General features: G+C 47.3%; 1 protein-coding gene across 1 annotated transcript in view; it reads left to right on the top strand.

Moving 5' to 3' along the window:
* CSMD2 (CUB and Sushi multiple domains 2) overlaps positions 1-22,739 on the top strand; it is a 600,812-nt gene that overhangs the window by 477,622 nt on the left and 100,451 nt on the right. The window contains exons 33-41 of the mRNA XM_047870009.1: positions 2,814-2,909; positions 4,079-4,282; positions 4,631-4,755; positions 5,708-5,804; positions 7,013-7,117; positions 11,680-11,798; positions 12,317-12,386; positions 14,385-14,501; positions 17,350-17,559. Of these exons, the coding sequence (XP_047725965.1) occupies positions 2,814-2,909; positions 4,079-4,282; positions 4,631-4,755; positions 5,708-5,804; positions 7,013-7,117; positions 11,680-11,798; positions 12,317-12,386; positions 14,385-14,501; positions 17,350-17,559 (1,143 nt within the window). The remainder of the gene's footprint in view (positions 1-2,813; positions 2,910-4,078; positions 4,283-4,630; positions 4,756-5,707; positions 5,805-7,012; positions 7,118-11,679; positions 11,799-12,316; positions 12,387-14,384; positions 14,502-17,349; positions 17,560-22,739) is intronic.

Genomic DNA, 22,739 nt, shown 5'->3' on the forward strand with positions numbered 1-22,739 from the left:
CTTAAGAGGATGTTTACTTACTTATTTTACATTTGTTCTGGTATCTGTCGTCTGGTTTTGTTCTTTGTGAGTTTGGGGGGCTTTTTTGTTTTGATTTTGCTTTCTTTTCCATTCCTGTCTGACCCCTCTCTAATTTCCAAGGCTCTTTTTTTTTTTAATTTTTTTTTAACCTTTATTTATTTTTGAGAGAGAGAGAGACAGAGCATGAATGGGGGAGGGGCAGAGAGAGAGGGAGACACAGAATCGGCCACAGAATCTGTGAATTCTGTGGTGGCCACAGAATCTGCCATCAGCCCAGAGCCCAACGCGGGGCTCGAACCCACGGACCGCGAGATCGTGACCTGAGCTGAAGTCGGACGCTTAACCGACTGAGCCACCCAGGAGCCCCAAGCCTTTTTTTATATATACATTTAGAATTTCTAATGAATGCTATCAGTAAATTATTTATAAATTATGGACTTCTTCCCCCAAGTGTCTACTTTTACATTTAATTTTGCTACCTCATTGACAATAATTATTTGGGCTTAACTATCTTTTCCTGGTTGTCTTTATCCCTGAGAGTTTTTGATTTCCCTACTTCTGTTCATTTTTTTAGTAGGCTTATCGCTGCAGTACTTTCCGCCACCTTGCCTGTATGACTGTGTCTTTCCTTTGACACATCATGTGAATGACAACTTGATTGTAAGTCAAATTACAGGTCACAAATTTCTTTCAAAACTCCTGCCACCGTCCCACTTCATTCCAACAGTTAATATTACAGACAAGTGGAGTCCAACCTGATTCTTTACCCTGATAGGTAACCCATTCTTTTCTCTCTGGATGGCATTCATATTTTTTTTTAATTTTATTTTTAAAATCTGAAAGCCCACTAGGATAGGTTGCAATGGAAATCTCTTTTCATTAATTACATCTGGCACTTTGAGAATAATTGTAGTCTGAACCTCAGATCTTTCTTAAGCTTAGGAAAGTTATCTTCTTTCTTAAACTATTTCTTCTCCTTCAGTTTCTCCTATCTTCTCTCTCTCTCTCTCTCTCTCTCTCTCTCTCTCTGTCTTGAATCCTTGATGTATGCACACTGGAGTTTCTCTGATCTATCTTCCATGTTGCTTGTGGTTTCTCTCATTATTTTCATCTCTTTATCTTTTACCTGTGGATTCTGGAAGAATTTCCCCTAACTTAATCTCTACTTCCCTGTTCAATTTCTACAGAATCCAGCTGCCACATACTGGTGCTTCTCATTTTTGAAGGCTTTATTGATCTCAGAACTTTCCTTTGGCATGGCTGCCCTCTCTGACTTCACAGATGCAATGCTAGATTTAGTCTTGTGGCAACCACAACTGAAAGTCTTCTCGAGATATTTGCCTGCTCTTTCTGATAGTTCACATTAAAATGTTTGGTTTGATTTCTGAGTGGTTTTCACCCTTAAAACTTTGAGAGCTTGTCTTTTGTCCAGGGATTTTACTATGTGCTTGTCCATGGAGAGGGATGTCTGTGTTCATCCAGGCTTGGAAGTTGAAATGGGTTTGTGAGAGATTATAGGGGTCCTAATCCACGTATCATGCCAGACAATGGGAGGATGGAAACCTAGAGTTTTGTTCTGCTCACACCTGTTAAAGAGCTCCAGACAGTGGTGATAATAAAGACAAGCTTTTTCTTCATGAGTTTCTTTTTGCTTTGGCAGCCAGAAATTATTGGGTCAATGACTCCCAGCCAGGATCAGCCATCTGGGTCATGTGTAAATAGTATGTTGTGCAAAACTCTCCACTCTCCATGGCCAGTAGTGTTACATGGGCTTTCTGTAAGCATTGGTTGCCCTCAGATGTGCCTCCCAGTGGTTCCATGGCTGGTTCCAACTCCAGCCCTCACTGCAGTGGAGACTTAGCCTGGCTGTCTGCACCCCCAGCTTCCCTTCTGATGGTGGGGTCAGCAGGCATCTCAGGGTTCCCTAAGACTGTGGAGGGGCACACTCAGCGATGCAGAGTGGCCATGCCACTACCTGCTAAGCCATAGTCCAGTCCCTCAGCTGCCTCAAGAAACTGACCACAAGCAGGACTGCACTTCACAGCTGTAGGTCCAGCTGGTGTTGTCTTCACTCTTGTCCATCTATACCACGTCAAGGAGAAGATAGAACTTTATCTTCTGATATAAAGGCGTCCTGTGCCCACGCAGGTCTTCCTTAAGCTGTGTTATCAGTTGGGTGACAATTCGTCTTGCTTTGGTTGTCCCGACGTAATTATTAATAACATGCCCGTTGACTCTCAAAAGTGTCCTAGTGTGAGCAATAAATTATACAATTGCTGTGGTTATCTGTCATTTTATAGGATCTGGGAATGGCCAGTTACTCTCAGATACTCACATCACCCTCCTTCCCAGAAGCTGATGCCATTTTTCTTTTTAATGTCAGTTTTCCAAGTAAACCACCAGTCAGTTTGGTAATGGCCATTCTCCTCATCCTTGTGGGCCAATGTATGTCTGAAAGCTTTTTCCTTTCCAGGAAGGTCATTTAATCTTTCTGATCCTCTCTTTCTTGACCTATTAAATGAGGGCACCGAACTCTTGTCATGTCAGCCTCCAAAGACCATAGGTCAAGGTAAAACCATGGATGCTAAAACCTTCTGCAAACTTTAGAGTGTAAAGTGTAGTAAAACTGTGAGGTTTTATTTCCGGGAGAGCTGGGATATGGAAGGAATTGCTGTGGGGGGTGGGGGGAGGGGTGGTATGGGCAGCCCCTCCTTCCTGGCCAGGATTTTCTCTGCTGGGCCCGCCTGCCGGACTCACTGTCTCCCTCTCCTCCTCGCCCCTTATCTTGGCAGGAGAATCGCTGCCCTTGGCCACCTCCAATCAAGTTCTCATTAAGTTCAGTGCCAAAGGCCCAGCACCAGCCAGAGGCTTCCACTTTGTCTATCAAGGTATGCAGGGTGTGGATGTGAAAGGTGTGAAGACATCTCAGTTCTCTAGTGACTCCCTGACCAAAGGAACTGGGACTTTTGACCCCTAAGTCTAGGCCTCAGTCCTAGGGTGTGTGGAGGCAGTTACTGATTTGTAGGGCAGTTCCTTGAAATTCAGTTGAATTTAGACGCTCATTTACCCAACAGACAATTCTTGGACAAAACTCCATGTCGAACAAGGGGGAAAATCAGACATGGGATGCTAACTCCTGCCCTTCTCCTCCCCCACTGCCTGGCAAGGTCCCAATGGCATTGGGATGACCAGCCCAGGCCTTGTACCTAGACTCTCTCCCATGGAGTTTGGTCTTCTCTACAAGACACAGTAAAGATGTGGGAAAAACACAGACTTGGGATTAAGATGGACATGGCTTTGAATCCCAGCTCTGCCAGTTTCTAACTGGGCACCAGCTACTCCATCCCTCAGAGCCCCAGTTTGCTCACCTCTAAAATGAGGGTGAGCATATTACCTCACTGATGGAGTTAAGAGAGTTCACAAAGTAGTTGACACCAAGCAGGTGATGGATGTCTGTCCCCTTCCTTCCTTACTGGCTTTGAAAGGCAGAGTCGTGGAGCATCCTGACTTTCACCTCTAGGCCCCTACCTCTCCTTGTCCAGAAGGAAGCCCACTTTTCAAGGGCTCATTCATTCCACTGCCCAGGAAGAGCTGTATTCCCCTGCCACAGAAGGATGGCATAAGTGGGGCCTGGGTTAAAGTGTCCTGTCCACCATGTGGGCAGAGTAAGGGGAGATTCAGATGCAGGTCATGAGAACAGAGCCCTGGGCAGAGGCCAGGGTAGGGTGAATGGAGGAATAAAGGCCATTCCTCCTGTAAGGGGATGTGGGACTTCATGGGGATGGGAGGGCACCATTGGGAAGCCACAGAACACAACTAGGCCTAAACTCTGCCATCCATGGTTTCCAGAAGCTGTGCTGCCACCTTGTGTATCCAACTATGTATTAGTAAAATCGTCCTTGTCCTGGAAAGTCCCTACCCCTGCCCTGAGAGAAAGTGCTCAGAGCCTGTCAGGGTCCCATCCAGACTGTCTCAGCTCCAGTCCCATTGTGTGTCCATCCCTGAGCCAGTTTCCAGAGGGGTGAGGCCTGCCCCTCAGTGCCCTTGTCCCCCGCAGCGGTACCCCGAACAAGCGCCACGCAGTGCAGCTCTGTGCCGGAACCCCGCTATGGCAAGAGGCTGGGCAGTGACTTCTCGGTGGGGGCCATCGTCCGCTTCGATTGCAACTCCGGCTATGCCCTGCAGGGGTCCCCAGAAATCGAGTGCCTCCCCGTTCCCGGGGCCTTGGCCCAGTGGAATGTATCAGCGCCTACCTGTGTGGGTGAGTGCCTAGACAACCAGGACTCCTGGGAGGGGGTGGCCAGTGACACCCAACAGCAGCCCCTGCCCACCAGAATAACTTAAATAGGGTGTCCCATTCAGGCCAAATCACTAGTCCCGTGGGTTGGGTGTGTAGACAGCAAGGAGGAGGAGCTGGGGTTGCTAGGGGAGGGATGCATGTGAAGGAGGGTTGTAGGGACAGGAGCCACAGAAGAAGCAGGGATGGGGGCCTGTGGGAGAAGCCAATAGCCAGCAAGGGAGGCCCTGAAGGAGTGTTTGGCGGGGCTCCCATGGGGTACCCACAAAGACAAGCAGGAGAAACCTCTGACCAGAACTGCCTCCTTCCCAGTGCCATGTGGAGGCAACCTCACAGAGCGCAGGGGCACCATCCTGTCCCCCGGTTTCCCAGAGCCCTACCTCAACAGCCTCAACTGCGTGTGGAAGATCATGGTCCCTGAAGGCGCTGGCATCCAGGTAGGGGCTAGGAGATGCCTCAGTCAGGCGGGTGGCTGGGAGGCGACATTTCAACCCCGTCCCTGCCCCTCAGGCCAGATGTGGAGGTGAGGCCCACAAGCAGAAAAACGCAACCGCTCAAGGCCCAGAAGCTTCAGGGGGTGTGAAGAGAGAGTTGGGTAATTTCAGGAAAGAGGAGTGGCACAGGCTCATGCCATCAGGGAAGCCCAGAAGAGGAAACGGGCCTGGACTGGGATATAGAGATTGGGCAAGATTCATAGATGTTTTTCAGATGGCTTGAAGTCTTCTTTTCTCAAGATTATGAGGGAGAGAAGAGGGGACATTGCAGGAAGGAGAAAGGAGCAAACAGATGAAGCATGGAGGAGCCCCAGACACACACCTAGGCATCACACCCGCAGTCTGAACTGTAGGAGCAGAATGGGGGCCACAACGGGTACCCAGTGGCGAGAGCCAAGTGAAGAAGGCCCCGGCACTGGGATGGCAGCATGGAGGAGGGTCTGGTGCCTGCAAGGGCAACAGAGAGGCAGCAGGTAGAGATTCAAGGTGGGCGGGTCTGGCCAGGAGTGGGCTACTGGCTTATGGCTGCAGGATATCTGCTGCAATCCAGACAGGAAAGTGGGAAAACCCAAGCAATGTTTCAGAGATGGGGAGGAGGCCATTCAAAGTCAAGTATTCCCACTTCCTGAAATTTCCTTTCCCTACTCTCTGCCTGACAAAGCACCCCCACTGTCTTGCAGTCCTTCATTTTACATTCTTTTCCCTGTCTGGACAATGAGGTTCCCGAAGGTAGGGACTGCATCTTACTCTTAGCGGCAAGACCTAGCACAATGTCAGGTGCAGACTGACAGTTCCAATAATGGAATTAACTACATGAATGGAGAAGAAGGGAGGCAGAGAGAGACAGACAGACATAGGCTGCCTAACCGACAATTCAATCCCTCTGCCTTCCCAGATTCAAGTCATCAGCTTTGTCACAGAGCAGAACTGGGACTCCCTGGAGGTATTTGACGGTGCAGACAACACTGTAACCATGCTGGGGAGTTTCTCAGGTGAGGTGGGACTTCCAGGGACCTCAACTCAGGGGGCGTGGTGGACTTCATCATCATCATCATCATCATCATCACCACTGAGATCTAGTTGACATGCCATAAAATTCACCATTTCAAAGTGTACAATTTACAGATGTTAACTGGATGCATTTTGGTGATTATATTACAAAATATACAAATACTGAATTATGTCACACCCCTGAAACTAATATAATGTTATGTGTCAATTATAGCTCAATAATAAAATGATAAAAGTGCCACAGTGAAAAGATAGTGTCCAATTCAGTAGTTTTTAGTATATTCACAAGATTCTAAAACTATCACTGCTATCTAATCCCAGAACATTTTCATCACCCCAGAAAGAAACCAGGTACTCATTTGCATGCACTCCCCATCGCTCCCCCTCCCCCATCCCTTGGCAACCACAACTTGGCAACCTACTTCCCATCTTTATAGATTTGCTTGTTCTGGAAATTTCATATAAATGGCATCCTACAATATGTAGCCTTCTGGGTCTAGCTTCTTTCACTCAGCATAATTTTTCAAGGCCCCCCCATGTTGTAACATGCATCAACACTTCACCATGTGGCTCGACCAGATTTCACTTATGCATCCATCAGTTGATGGACATTTGGTTGTTTCCACTTGTTGGCTAATTATGAATAATGCTGCTATAAACATTCATGTAGATATTTCTGTGGGACATGATTTCAATTCTCTCGGGTATATATACCTAATAGTGGAATTCCTGGGTCATGATAACTCTATATTTAAATTGGGGGGGGGGGGGGGACTGACAAACTGTTTTTCCAAAGTGGCTACACCATTACCAACAGTAGACTTCTCACTGAGTGTGGTGTGTGCTTTTGCCCAATGCCCAGGACAATTACCTGGGTCTTTCAGGCTTCAGAATTCCATGTTGCCAAGATAGAAAAAGGAGTCATGTGCACCGTATACACTGTCTACACTGCCTGGATTGCCTAGAGAATTCTACGTGTCAGAGTTATTTGAAGATGGCTGGAAAGGGACCAAACTCTTTGGCTGCCTGTGCAACTCCCTCTACCGTTGGCACATGGCAAGTTTGATAGTTGGGGAGATGTGAGGGTCTTGGAGCAGAGTGTCAGCAGGTAGCAAAAGCAAGAGATATGGGAAGGAGCTTGGGGGCCGGGGGTGGCTAATGGTGAATGGTCCCTGTTTCCTTGCCCTAGGAACAACCGTGCCTGCCCTTCTGAACAGCACCTCCAACCAGCTCTACCTTCATTTCTACTCAGATATCAGCGTGTCAGCAGCCGGCTTCCATTTGGAGTACAAAAGTGAGGATCCCAAGTTTCAGCTGCGTACAGGGCTTAGGGTGGGGATTGATAGGTATCAAGGACCCACAGTGAGCAGGGGTCACACTGGGGCTGTGTATTCTCCACCCCCATGTAAGCCTGACCACAGACTTAGAGGAAGGTGCTGAAGCTCAGGGAAGGTCTGAAAATCCTCAAGACTCCGCAGCCAGTAAGTGATGGAGCCAGGATTCTCACCCCAGTGTCTGCTACTCAGACACCTACTCCCTTCCCCTTTGTCCACACCAGGACTGGGAAGGGAGCACAGTCATTGGCCTCGGTGCAGTATATACTTTGGGATGTAATAAAAGAGCGGGTGCCCTCCCCTGGTCCTAAACTCTGTCCTCTCCAACCCCTGGTTCTGTGATTCAACTGCCTTTGAAGTTCCTGTCCTCATTAGAAACTTCACTCCTCTTGCACCAGATTTCTCCCCCTCAGCTCAGAACCTTACATCCTGGTTTCCAGTGTCCCGAAGTGGCCACAACGAAAAACTCATAAAAGAGAAAGGCTTGTGGATGCGCCTTTTGGGACAACAAAGACAGAGGTTGCTGGGAGACTGTTGTCATCCTGGGACAGCCTGCCGTTCCCCTTCCCCACTGGGTATAGCAGAGAATAGATAGACAAAAGTACTTGTTTTACATTCATCCAGCAAATAGTTATGGAGTGATTACAGTGTGCCAGGTGCTCTGCTGGGTTTTTCTAGGTTTGGGAAAGATCAAGATGGTTAAGTCCTCTCAGAGTCCATTGAAGAGAGGCAGACGTATGGACACAGAAGCGCATTAAAGTATTACAGGTGCTGTCCTCTATGTCCCCAAATGTCCCCAAATGGTAGATCAGTGGTTCGAAGGAGAGAACAGTCACTTCTACCTGAGACAGGTGGAGAGGTCAATGTCATAAAGAAACATTGAGTGTCTACAATGTGGCAAGCCCTGTGCTAGATGCTCACAGATAAGAGGTGAGTAAGACATGGCTTTTGCCCTCAAACACAGAGTCTAGGAGGATAGATGGACAAGGGAGCAATAATTTTAGTGCAACCTAATATGCTAAGAAAGTGCAGAAGAGGGGAGCTAAACCTGGCCAGGTGAGACCTTACAGAAGGGAATGCGTGAGTTAGGTGTGGAATGAAAAGTAAGAAATGTGGAAAGGTAGAGTTGGCTTGGCCATCTTTGACAGCATGGGCCCATGCAGATGGAAGCCTCAGCTGGTGCCAGAGGCCTGGTAGGGTCAGCACTGGAGGTTATGCAAATGTCCAGCTGATCTCCAGAATGAATGAGCTTTATCCAGATGGTTGGGAGAGGATTAGTTGGATCCCAGGATGCTCATGGGCTGAAAGAACTGAAATGTGCACCTGATAGGAAAGACCTCGGGCAGCTTGAAGCAAGGACCCTAAGGAGCAGAGGATAGGACACGGACCTCTGAGACCTTCCTCCCTGCAGACCTCAAAGGCTTACTCTCCTTGTGGACTAAAGTATTCTGAGTTTCTTAAATAGTTCACATTTTTTCTTTTATCCTTTTTTCTCTGTTCTGTCCAATTTTGTTTCTTTATTTAGTATTTTAATTTGAGTCCTTAAATGTTCCCTAAAATCTTTTCTTTTCTTTCCTCTTCCAAAGATATACTTTCTCTTGTCATTCTGCTGCCTCATTACCAGAAAAAAAAATTCACCTCTTCTCAATTTGTGGTTGTTGTTGTTGTTCAAGGGAACTGGTAGTTTTCTTAGTAGCTGATGTTTATCATGCATTGTCCTCTGATGGTGGGAAGGGCTGAGGGAAAATTGAGGTCCCCATTAGTATTTGGTGACTGGAATTCCTAGGAGCCAAAACCGTTTTTGTTTTGTTAACCTACTATTCTGTTAATTTTTGATAATCTACAAAGAGGATGCAGAAGGGAAGAATTAACTGCTATTGTGGAGGCAAATGGTTTTGAAGGGTACTGAAAAGTCATATCTACTGCTATGACTCACTTAATGTTGATTTAGTTGAAATGGAAATAGAACAATATGCTTTCCAAAGCAATAGATTGCATATGATAAAATAATTCTTCCTTTGTTGTAAGCATGGCTTAAATGAAGTCAAGCTGTGCAGTGTAAGAGAAATTAGAATGGACTTTTCTCTGTCTCCCTCTTTCTTTCTCTCTTGGATTTCACTTTTTTCTCTTACCATATTCTTTTGCTCTTGCCTCCTCTCTCTCTCTCTCTCTCTCTCTCTCTCTCTCTCTCTCTCTCTTTGCCCCTACTTCTCTACTGGTAAGTAAGTCTCATGTTACTAAGTGGTAGTCACCCCAGTAAATGCTGAGTTGCATCATACTTGAAGTTCAGGGAGGAGTGGGGAGAGAGAGACAAGATGAAGTACTTCAAATTCAGCTTAATGACTGTTTTAATACTGTCTTTGGGGTATTTATCCCAGCTGCTGAGATTTGTGGACATAGGCCCAAATAGCCTTCATTTCCAAGAATCACATTTACTTCTTAAAAGCATATGTAGGACAGGAATTGCCTCGGGAAGGCGCAAAGGAACTTTCTAGAAGAGTGAGCAGTGTTGTGTGGCTTTGATAGGGGTTTGGGTTATACAGGTGCATGCATTTGTCAAAACTCAGCAAATGTACACATAAGATCTGTACATTTTGTTATATGTAAATTTTCCTCAGAGGGAAAAAAGCATGTGTAGTTATCTCGTGCACACATCGACTCTCAGCTCTCAAAGTGGAAAGAGGATGAGGATTCATCAGCTGCCACCCAAGAAGATGAGTCTAGTGCTTGGTGGTCTAGGGAGGCCAGTCCTTCCCATTCCTTTTCCACAAGTGCATGGCTCCATGCAGGCTCTGCATACACATGGCTTCCCCATGGAGCTTGTATCTCCCAAGGGATCTGGGATCTACTAGGAGGGCTATCTATCAGAAGGTATCTAACCAGGAATCTAACAGGAGGGCTGAGGCTGCCCCCTCCCAAACTCTCTGGGCCATGCAAGTGCCTGGAATCAGACCCAACCGTGAAGTCTGTTAGCCCTCATCCCTGGAAAACCACACTGCAAGTCTCATGCAGCAATGCATGGGGATTTACGTAGTACCTCTTATTTATTTGTGTATTTATTTATTGCATCTTAAGTGCCCGCACCCGCAGGGGGGCCCCTACAGGGCACAGGAGAGGCATGAAGCCCACCAGTCAGGAGATGCTCTACTCCCATTTGCTGTGGGTTTCCACCGAGAGAGAATTCAAAGCAGGACGAGGATGCTTTCAGGAGGGGACGGGAGGGGAGCAGGGTTGGGTCTCGCATGAGCTCATGTCACCTGTGCGTTTAGCCTCCGCTTGCACAGACCTGGAGTCACACTGGTCTTGGTTTGAATCCCAGCTCTATGGCTTGCTAAGGGCACATCTCTGGGCCTCTTGGCCTGTATCCTCACCCATGAAAAGGGATGTAAAGACTCCTTCAAGGGATGAGATGATGTGTGTGACACACTGGCCCCAGTTCTGCTTGTGGGAAGTCTCAGCAAGTGCTGCCCCAGTGATGGTGGTGGGTGGGCAGCGGGGAGGAGGACCACAACGAGGAAGATTAGGATGGGTGTCCTAGCAAAGCGCTGTGTACAGTGCTGGGTATATTATCAGGACCGAATGAGTGCAGATGAAGTTGAAAACTCGAGAAAGGAGAGTGAAGGAGAGTTTGAGAGCCCTTAGAGGTGATCTTGCAAAGGGATGGAGCCAAAATCATGACAGTCCTAGAATGTCCCATGAGAGGGTGAGATTTCATATAACACTCAATGGGGACCCATTTTGAATTGCTGAATAAGGAAGTCCATGATTCAAGGAGAGAGCCTAAGAAACGCCAGTTGCCTGTGAGTGCAGGAAGGCCTAGGGCACGGAAGGAGAGGGAGGTTGTGAGGGATCTGGCAGTGAGACAGGGCCGGAGCTGACTGTGAGGGCCAAGCAGGAGGAGACCCCAGTACTCCTCCCAGAAAGGAGCTGGCCTCATCTTAAAAATACAACAGCAGAAACAAGGCAGCCGAGGGTCTCATCTGCTGGCAAACGTTTTTCCAGGAAGTCTGTCCTAGAGAGCAGGACTGTCTGAGCCCCCGGAGCGACACTGACGGATCTCTCTCTCTCCTAACTGCTCTCCTCCCTCCTTGCCTTTCTTTCCCCTCTCCCAGTTTCATAGCCCACGGGAATTGTCTTCATAGAGCAAGGAAAATGGAGGGAAGTTGGGGGTCTGAGAGAAGTGAGGGAGGAGCCTGGTGAAGAGGTGTGGGGGCTTGGAGCCAGGTGGGCATCTCCCGAGCTCTCCTGCTCCAAAGTACTTCTGCTGATCCCAGGGGGCAGCCACATGGCCCACGGGACGCCTGCCTGCCCCAAGGAGCCTCTGTCCAGCCTCTGAGCCATATAAATATTCTGACTTTCTCTGTGCGCTCTGAGGGTTAGCACTGGCCTAGAGGCTAAGAGCAGAGAAAGCACAAATTAGAGCCCTTTCTCCTCCCTGCTGCCAGCATCACCCTCTGCCTACCAGTGCACTGACCTGCTGGGCTTCTCCATTCTCCTTTCTGTTTGCCTCTGTCTCGTCTAGCTGTGGGCCTGAGCAGCTGTCCAGAACCCACTGTGCCCAGTAATGGGGTGAAGACCGGCGAGCGCTACTTGGTGAACGATGTGGTCTCTTTCCAGTGTGAGCCGGGATATGCCCTCCAGGTACCTCCCCTCAACACCCAGGTCAGGAAACAGGTATCCCCTGAGATGTGTTGGACCAGCCTCATGCCAGCCTAGCTGCAGTCACCAAAGAACAGGGGAAAGACCCTGAGGTCCCCAGGGACCATTGTCCTTTCCCGGAGCTGTTCATGCAAAAGATGAGCTTTGCTGACTTTGGCGATTTAGCACAAGCCAGCCTCAGAATGTGTTCCCGCAAAGTTTTGGTTTGATTAGACTTCAGGAAAATTTAATCTTCCTTTGAAGGCCATGAGGGAATCTAGTAATTAAAGGAGTCTCACAAGGAACCTTTAGTAATGAGAATTCTTTAGTAATGGCTGTTAATAAGCATCCTTCCCCAAAGTCTCTCACCCTCTGCCTCATCCCACCCCACAGAGGGTTTGTGTATCTTTGTGTATCTTGTTCCTCAACGCAAGGCCCCTGAACAAACCCCCTCTTCTGGGTTGTACATACAATTGTGCCCACGGGGGCAATCAGCCCATCCCTGTTCCTGATTCCTCCAGGGCCACGCCCACATCTCCTGCATGCCTGGAACCGTGCGCCGCTGGAACTACCCTCCGCCACTCTGTATTGGTAAGAGAGCCCCGACCTTTTCCGTTCATTCATACCCATTTTCTACCAGGGATTTGAGCTCAGTGACATATCGTTGGGATCAAGTTCAAATCAAAAGACAGATTGGTATTCTGAGTCTGTGCAAAGACAGTAATTTTCGACTGATGGGCAGCTCTTCAAGGGGGTCATGACTTCTGCAAACCTTCGCCCACCCAATGGAAAAATCACAGGAGACTTGCCCATTTGAAAACACGATGATGACCATTTGGATTCCAGATAATTGACCAAAGCCTGAATGGAACCCCTGGGCAATTGAGCCCTTCCCCTATGACTTTTCATGGGACAGACAGATAAAATCCACTAATAAAAAATGTGGAGGGTTACATGTGAAACAAGAACTTAGCTTGGTTGGGTTTCTTACCCTGTGCTAAGCAATGATGAAGAGATCCATGGATACAAGAAAAGACAAGGTCTCTGAAGCTTCTAGTCAGGGTGAGGGAGAGGGAACGTGACATTTATTGAGCATCTATTACATGCATGTCACTGTGCTACGAGTTTCCTCACAGCAGCTCTTCAGAGGAGGTATCATTGCCCTCATTTTGCAAATAAGAAAACCAAGAAAAAAAAGAAAGAAAACTAAGGCTTTTAGGATTAGAAAGTGACTGGCACCATTAGGAATGGAAACCTACTTTTCTCTGATGCCCAGCCAATATAAAGTGCAAATCAAGGCTGATCTTGGGATAAGAAGCAAAGTGAGTGGAGAGAGCATCATTTGGGCATAATGGCATTTCCCCTCTGTGGTATCACCAGGGTGCAGGGTTTGGTCACCTGCTCAGCAGTCAGAAATGTGACTGGCCCAGGAGAGGCACTTCTCCCCATTACATATTACAAAGTTCTTGCCAAGGAAACCACTCATGGTAACAGCAGCTACAGGCCATAGAGTAGCTGTCGCCAGTTTACTGTGTGCACCAGCCACTATTCCAAGTGACACAAAGTCCTTCCTGTTGTAACTTAATGACAATCCTGTGACATAGGTGCTGTAATTGGCTCCATTTTACAGATGAGGGAAACTGGGGTTTGAAAGGGTTTAGAACGTGCCCAGAGTCACACAGGAAGTGAAAGCATTGGGATTGTGAGCCAGGCAGTCAGTGCCAGAGCCCCCCAACTCTGAACCCGGACACTGTTGCATTCAGGCCTGTTTGTCACCCTCTCCCCAAAATGCCTTTGCTTAGACACTGCAGATCCCTCCCCTCCACCTCTTTCTCTGGCTCCCATAACAAGCTAGTCGCTTGAAGCTGCATGACTGTTTCCTGAAAGATGTGAAAGAAGAGAATGGTTGTCAACTGACCAGGCTGTATTTATGCTCCAGCCCTGCATCTGCAGGTGAAGTCGCCTTGTTTAGAGTGTCAGGTGCCCCAGCCCCTCATGATTGGTTCCCCATGGAATGCTAATCACAATCACTTCGGTTGAGGGCAGAGGGCAGAGTCTGAGGGTGGACACCTAGTAGGGCCACCCAACCCCATGGAATGTATAGTTGTAAAGAGTTTGGCATGGTGCCTGGCACAGAGTGGGGACTCAGTGCATGCTAGTCCCCTTCCTTCCTCCTTTCTCTTCAGTCTTGGGAGAGTTGATTGGACAACGATAGAGGGAGATTTGAGGTATAGTGTAAGAAATGGTCACACTGCTCTTGGAGCAGACCGCTTTTGCTGCATGACCTTACTAAGGGAACTGACCTGCGAAGGGCATGCTCAAGGTCAAAAGTCATAATTTGGGTTTGTGGACCATTGGGCAGTGCCGGGATGCTGAGCCACCCTTTCTGCACTTACACATGTTCTCAGTTTTGCCCAAGTCTGCAGCTGTGTAAAGAGATAACCTGTAGATTCCTTTGGATTCTCAAAGGCATTTATGACTTGGGAATGGTTAAAAAAGCTGCTGCTCTAAGGGAACATCCAAACACTGACATGGCCCCATATTCTCCTCCATGCTGTCCTAACCTTCTATCTGGTCTCATTGTCACAGCACAGTGTGGGGGGGCAGTGGAAGAGATGGAAGGGGTGATCCTGAGCCCCGGCTTCCCAGGCAACTACCCCAGCAACATGGACTGCTCTTGGAAAATAGCGCTGCCTGTGGGCTTTGGTAAGTCTCCATGCCCAGGCCCCAGTGCGTAAAGTAACCGTTCCCTGCAACCGTTCAGCATAACCTTGGCCAAGACAGTATAGCACTCTGCCTCTCTATTTCCTCATCTGTTTGACCTCTCGTACGATTGTGAACATCAGTTAAGAATGGTAGAAATGAACACTTTGGGCACATAAAACATAGAGAAAATAATCTTAGGGATGGCCATTATCATTATTATTTGAGTAGTAAGCTGAAATTCAGGACTGTGGAATGAGAAATTACTCAGGGATGGTTGAAAAAGAAAAAAATCTTTTACAGAGACTGGACCTCAAGTTGTGCTTTTAACTTCAATATCCCATTTCTCATCCTAATTAAATTATACAGCCAAGGTCAATATGATATAGAGTTTGCATTCTTTATACGCACATTCTGGCTGGTCTTAAAGATTGGGAGATTTTGTGTGTGTGTGGAGATGGAATATGCCAGGCACGGGGGTTGACGGGGTGTGGAGGACATCGGTCTGGGTACAAAATTTAATTGCTGATGATTCATTCCTGACTGGGAATATAATTTAACCCCAACATCTCTGTTGGAGAGGTAAATGATTTGTGTTGACGTGGAACTAATGGATCATCTTGCCTGAGTCACTGCCCTGCTCCTAGGGGACAAAATGTCCTGAGGGGATTGCTCCTGCGTCGGCCTGCGCTCTCCCACTCTGTGACCTCAGGAATCAAGGCCACCTCTTTGCGTCCTTTACTATTCAGCCTAGAGTAGGTCTTATGATGGAGAAGGGGCTTTCAGGAGAAAGGGATCCAGTTGACCTACTTCAAATCTGTTCTCAGAGGAGGAAAGAGGTTGGTGAACCTTCAGAGGATGGAGTCTTGTATTTAGAACCATCTTCTGGAGGAACCTGGGGACGGGTGATCAGGGTACAAAATGGTGAGGACTTAAGCAGCCTTGGGAAACTCCAGATTTTAGACAATGGGGGAAGAGGAGCTAGGAGACCTTATAGCTCTGCATCCAGACATGGGCCACGAGAATCTCAGATGATAGAAGGATGGAGGAAGTGCAGCATCCAAAGGAAAATGGAAGTTTAAATGAGAGGTACGTCATTGTTCTCTGTAAGTCCTGATGTTCAGCCACCAGAGCTCTCTATCTCAAAGGCCTGGGTGCTTATTCGGCCTCTGCTTATAAGCCCCCTGCAGGGTCCAATCACAGAAGACCTTGCTTTCAAGTGAAGGTTGGACTCCAGCACCCACCCTAATATGGCACCTGGTTTCATTGTGTAAAGAGCCTCTGAATTTACAAGCTTCTACCACTAGATGGCAGTGGTCATGCCCAGTTCTTTCCAAGCCCATTCAATTCAGAAATCCTGGAATCCTTGAAGAGCCCCTTCAATGGACATGCTGCCCACAGTGTTGGGATGATGGATGGGCTGCAGACGACATGTCCAGAAGTGATCATTGTCAAACTCCATATTTTGAAAACAATCTGCATGTGCATTATTAGAGCAGTGAATAATGTAGTTGGATAATTCATAAAGTGGAATTAATTAATATGTAGTTAAAACCAATGAACTTTATATATCAACAAGGATAGACCTTGAAAAACACAATATTGAGCAAAAAAAGTTTACAAAACTATATGTACAGTATAACAACACTTATGTAAATGTTCAAGACAAATAAATCAGACATATATTTAAGAATCTAAAAACATGAACTGAAAGATATCTTTCCAATTCATGAGAGTGGCCTTCTATTAAGGGAAGAAAGAGAATGGGAGAGAGCAGGAGACATGACGGGTCCTCAATGTTATAAGTCAAGTCTTTATTTAAATAATTAGACGCAAAAAAAAAATCACGTATGTGTGTCCATTCTACAAAACTTAGAAAGTACAGAAAAGAACATTTTAAGGATTAGAATCCATCTGTAACCCCACCATGCAGAGATAATCGCTGACAACTTATTCCTCGCCATTAGAATGTAACCGCTGTGAAGACAAGGGCCTGGTAGTTCTTGTTTATCCCTATGCAGTGCCTAGTGCAGCCCTGATATATGGCAGATGCTCAGTAAATATTATTAGTGAATCAGTGAACATTCTTCCAGTTTTTTAATACCAAAATTAGAATTACATAATGCATGCTACTTTGCAGTCCGATTTTCACAATTAACATAGTGGACATTTTCCTATTTGCTTAGTAAATATATGTCTTCAATATCATTTTTAATGGTAATCTAATTTTGAGAAATCTCACCAGTAAACAAATGTCAATCTTCCCACCTCCATTCTGCAGAGTATATTAATATGTAAGTCAAGCGCTTAATTAGATCCATTTAACCTGTCAAGTGGTTAGGAGATCTTGATTAATCCAGTAAGATCCCTGGGTATAAACTTCACTGATAATGTATTCTTCTAATTTCTGAATTATCCTAAGTGTTCGAGAAGATACCAGTATGATGGAGTTCATGTCTTTTGATTGGATATAGTTATTTTTAAGTGGTGGCATTTTTAAGTAAAAAGTTTATTTTAGCAAAGCTATCTTTATACTAATAGTAGGCTTATGAACCACAAGTCAAGTATTAGCCCTGAGCTTTGTTTTCAATAAAATGGACTAGGGATAGAGCTCTGGAATGACCAGTGCCCTTTATTCTGAGTGAATAATATATTTTAAAGTTGAATCCTGCCTCAAGACAAAAGACTGGAATGGACAGTAACTCCCAGAGTTGTGTTCTGGGAATCTTGGTTGGGTGCGAAGCCGGTAGTAGGGACGCATGAGGTCTGGCAGGACAAGCTTCCATGAGGCCGCATGTTTGAAGCAGGACTCTATTGCTTTGGACACTGTCTGCCTCTGTCTTGCTCCCAGGAGCTCACATCCAGTTCCTGAACTTCTCCACTGAGCCCAACCACGACTTCATAGAAATCCGGAATGGCCCCTACGAGACCAGCCGCATGATGGGCAGATTCAGTGGAAGCGAGCTTCCAGGCTCCCTGCTCTCCACGTCCCACGAGACCACTGTGTATTTCCACAGCGACCACTCCCAGAACCGGCCAGGATTCAAGCTGGAGTATCAAGGTAAAGACAGGGAGTGCCCGTTTGCTCCTGTCCAACCCCTTCTCTTACCCATAGCCACCATCTTCCCAGCCTTCCACGTAGGGGAAAAAAAGAACACAAGAAGGGCTGAGGGGTGGGGGGGCAGGCCTATCTATGAAGGCTTCCTTTTGGTGGCATGTCTCTGTGGCCCCATGAAGATATCTAATCTCCTTTGGCAAGCCTCTTCCAGGGCTACAGGCCCAATGGCCAACAGTTTTCCCTGAGCTTTCCCATCGGGCATCCCTGAGCGTCCAGCCAGCCACTTCCCCTCAGCCTTGGTAGGCTTACTTAGTCCCTCTGGGTCCTCTCCTGTGTGTCAAGCCCAATTGCCTCAGCAAAGCTCCTATCACATGACAGAGGATTCTGGTAACAACCCTGGAGCGCCCAGTGAGCCTTCACAATGAGACAAGCCCGTTGACTCCTACTGAGGGTTTCCTGACCATGCTCACTGGGGCTCTACCTTGCCGAGGTGAAATCCTGTTATAGGCCCCACCCCTCCTGGTATGCTTTTCCTGGAACAAGCCCCCTCCTCTCCAACCCAGGCTTTCCTGAGTGAGGGGGCCCTTACCTGTGGCTGTGCGGACTGCGCTCAATCTGTGTAGCTATACACAGCAGCCCTAGATGGGCCCAACTTCTCCCTCAGATGCTGCCCTAGTGCGACTGGATGAACCATTTGTTCTAACCTCTTTTTCCAGATTCTTTTGACTTTTTTTTGTAATTTTGGACTTTGTTCCAATCTTATACATGCTTATAAAAAATTAAAACATTACAGATGTTTTTGTGAGTACATCACTGAAGGACAAAATTCTCCCATAATCGCATCTCCAACCCCACCATGCAGAGATACCAACGAAAGCCCCATTTTTTTCTGTACATATATTGATGTAACTATATCATTACATTATATCCAAAATTGTATCATACTATAAGTACTGTTTTGCAATTTTCTTTTTTAAAGTTGATTTTTTAATTATATAAGCAGTTCACAAACACACTCACCTTGTTAAAAAGAAAGAGAGGGAGGGAGGAAGGATGAAAGGAAGGAAGGAAGAAATTAAAGCCTTATGGGTAAGGCCAAGCCTTCCTTGTCTACAGCCTCCAACTCCAGGCCCATTCCCCAGAAGTAATCACTGTTGTTTTAATATGATCTTTCTGGATCTTTTTCCATGTGTTGACATGGAAACATATAACACATGTTATATGTACCTGTGAAAATATGTAATTTTTCATGAGTTCTTTGGTTGTATTTCCTATATAAATATATAGAATGGTCTATATACATAACACTCTGATATTAGACTTTTTCATCCCTTGTCAGAGATGAATACTGACCATGGATTCAGGCTTGTCATTTAGGGAAAGGGGTATTCTACAAGGTGGGCACAGTTGGGCCGGTTATACAGGCACTGCCTCCTTAGAAGGAACGCCAGGGAGTGTGGCTGGGCTTGCCACCACCTGGGACACCTCGGGAGGAGGAGCTGGGCCTCTCACAGTGGCAGGGAGATGCTGTGTTTCTCACCCAGAGAGTGCTGGCCTCCTTGGTAGGAGCAAAGCTGCCCCACCCCAGGAAGCTGTGTGTGAGCTCATCACAGAGGCTGGCCCTAACCAAGAGCACATGTACCTGTCAAGGGCACACGGCTTCAGTGGGGGCGTGAGCTGTCAAATGGGTCATGACACATCAGACGGCCACATTCTGTCACATGATCAGCGCTACCCTCTGGGACACGCGCGTGCCTCTCTCAGGTTTCCCCTGTGTCTTCGTTTGCCAGGGCTGCCGTAACAAAGTACCACAGACTGGGAGGTGGGAGTGGGGGACTTCAACAACAGACATTTATTCCCTCACAGCTCTGGAGACTGACAAGTCCCGAGATCAAGGTGTCTGCAGGATTGATTCCTTCTGAGGGCTGTGAGGGCGAATCTGTTCCAGGCCTCTGTCCTCGCCTCTGGTGGTTTGCTGGCAATCTGGAATTCCTTGGCTTGTAAAAATATCACCCCCATCTCTGGCTTCACATCCCTATATGTCTCCAAATTTCCCTGTTGTATAAGGACACCAGTTATATTGGACTAGATCCCACCCTAATGACCTCATTTTAATTTGGGTAAAGATAGGCAAAGACCCTCTCTCCAAATAAGGTCGCGTTCTGAGGTATTAGAGGTTAGGACTTCAACATATGAATTTGAGCAGGGGGCACAATTCAACCCATAACACCTCTGACAGGCCCAAGTGCTCTCCCTGAGGCTTCTCCTGTTGGATAAATGCAAGCACTGATGACACTACCATTGTGACAGGGACGGCTCCCCTGGGCCTGCCACACACGTTGTGCCTTCACCCCTGTGACAGACATAGCCCTGCCCACTGGGTCCACATGATGGCACCAGACACTCACTGAGTTCCCCATGTGATAAGCCCACTTGTCCCTATAAAAGTTGTGCCCCTGAGTCCCTCAGACTTCATTGACGTCTCCCCGTAGAAGAGACCTACTACTTCCACAGAGCCCTGGTCTCAAGCTCAGTCCCTCTCACTCCCACCTGAGCTTCTGAGACACAGGCCAACACTTGGCCAGCAGCCCTCTTGTGGCGTATGCATCACTCACACTGGAGCTTCGTGTGTTCAGAAGCCCAGTCCACTGAGGATTTCCCCTTGTTGGGGGGAAGCAAGGCATAGGGCAGGGGGGTTCTAAGTATGCATTCAGAGGCCCAACACCTCCACCAGGAGTGGCTCCAACTGTGTGAGAGGCCCAAAGATGGTGGGCCTACCTCCTCCCATTTTACCTTCATGACTTGGTGGATGTTCCTCTTGAGGCTTCCCTCAGGTCACAGGCCCAGCTACTCCCTCAGTGCCTGCCTAAGCCCCACAGACCTAACGATGCCTCCTCTTATGACTAGACTTACCAAGGGCCACTGTTAGTGTCAGAGCAGCTGCTTCCCTTCAGATTTGACCTCGACTTTCATTAGGCTTCTCGTTTGTGATGGCCCCAACCACTCAGACTGGGTTGTCTCTAGTGCCAGAGACCCAGGTCCTCCCACCAAGGCCTCCTAATTTATGACAGGCCCAAATAGGGCCCACATTCTCCACCTACGCCCTCCTTAGCCCCATGGAGCTGTACCTTGTACACAGTCTCTGACCGCTCACCCCAGGTTTTTCCTTTATGAAAAGACCTGTTTCCAAAAGAGCCATCTGTCCCCACTGAGAGGCATTCTGTCAAGCAGGCCCCAGTCTTTGTGGTCCCACGACTTTCTTTGAAGAAATCCAACTCCTTACTCTTTCTCAAAATTCCTTCTGTTAGATACTCTGAACTTTCTAGGCTAGAGTTTTCCTTTCTCCTCTCAGGTAATATTCCCATAAAATTTTTACTAACAGCATAAGCCACTCTTACTGGGTCTCTCAGTGTGACAAGCTAAGCTTATTTCATTAAAACTTCTTGGGGCACCTGGGTGGCTCAGTCAGCTAAGTGTCTGACTTCGGCTCAGATCATGATCTCATGGCTCAGGAGTTCAAGCCCCTTCCTCCCCGCCCCCCTGCCCCCCCACCCCCCACCCCATGTTGGGCTCTGTGCCGAGAGCTCAGAGCCTGGAGCCTGCTTCAGATTCTGTGTCTCCCTCTTTCTCTGCCCCTCCCATGTGCGCTCCCTCCCTGTCTCTCAAAATAAATAAACTTTAAAAAGTTGTTTTAAAAACTGTATCTGTTCCCACCATAGTGTCTCCCTGTGGGGCAAACCCAGCTGCTCTCCCTGAGGAGTGCTTCTTTAGGAGAGCTAATCACTCTTTGGGTTCATTTCTGCCTATAGGCCCAACCTCTCTCTTTGAAGCTTCTTCTGCTAGAACAGGCTCTGAGATTTTTGAAAGCAGTCCAAGTACTCTCACGTAAGTGTCTGTCTTTCTGAAAAGCCCAGCTCCTTCCACGTGAGAAAGTTCCTATAAGAGACTCTCCCTCTGGCTGCTCCTAGGTTCTGATGTGAAGCCACTCTCTTCTGGCTCCTCACCATTGCTGGGTCCACAAGTTCCCACTGAGGCTTTTCTATAGAGACCCAGTCCATTCATTCAGTCACCTCACTGGGCAACAGGCTCCCTGCTTCTGCTAACCTTCATTTGCCAAATTGCCCAGTACCCCTTGCTACTGCCAGGGCCACGTGTCTTCTTTGGCTGACCAGCCACCCCCTCCCACCACAGCCGCTCCATTTTTTGACACAGGCAATTACCTCAATGATTTCCCAGTGAAACCTGCCCGGTTCCTCCCACTGAGGCCTCCCTCAGGAAGATGTTGACTGGAAATACACAACATAGTCACCATCCCAGAAGGAGGGCTCTGAAAATGTCAGCTTCGTGATCATTGTTATTTATGTTGTTATTACATGTAATGAATTCATCCATTTCCATGGAGCATTCATTTGATCTCAACTCCCACTGAGAATATCCACTGTGGAAAGCTCTGTCTACCCCACTGCCAATTTCCTGTGTAGGGCGGGCCTGATTCCGGACACAACAGCTGTTCTTTTTCCTGTGGATCCAATTAATCAGAGTCTATGCTCTGTGCACATGCTCAGTAAACCCCTCTGCAACCCCTCCCTGTTGGGACAGGCCTCCAGTACTTCCATCAAGGTACCTCCTTTTGAGTTGGACTACCTATTCTCAAGGAAGTCGCTTTCTTGCTCTTTGGAGGGACTTTTTTGTATTACAGTCACACATATTCCTTTTTATCTAACAATTCCCTCTGACAAGCTTTTCTTCTAGTCACAAGATTGACTTACTCATGCCAACTTCCCTCCATCTTGAAAGGTTCTAGTTTCTCAGAGTCAGGAAGACCCCACTCAAGTCCTCCCCTGACTGCTTCCTTTGTTTGTGATCTAGAACATGGTTGTCAGGATTAAATGAGATGATCCACATGAAAGAACCAAGGTCAATGCCTGGCCCCAAGCAGGCACTCAATAAATAAGGGTTCAACCTAGCATTGTCTTCCCTAAACCTCTTTCTCCCATGGAGGCAGTCATAACAGATAACTTTTATTTAGCTCTTACTATGTGCCATACTGTACACAGAGCTATGCATATAATATCCCACTTAATCCTCACAATAACCATTTTCTAAATAGGAAAACAGAGGCAGAGAAAAATTAAACGTCTTACCCAAAGCCAACAACTAGTAAATGACAAAGGTCCATCAGA

This window comes from Prionailurus viverrinus, chromosome C1, assembly GCF_022837055.1.
Source record: "Prionailurus viverrinus isolate Anna chromosome C1, UM_Priviv_1.0, whole genome shotgun sequence".
In the NCBI taxonomy this organism is placed as follows: Eukaryota; Metazoa; Chordata; class Mammalia; order Carnivora; family Felidae; genus Prionailurus; species Prionailurus viverrinus.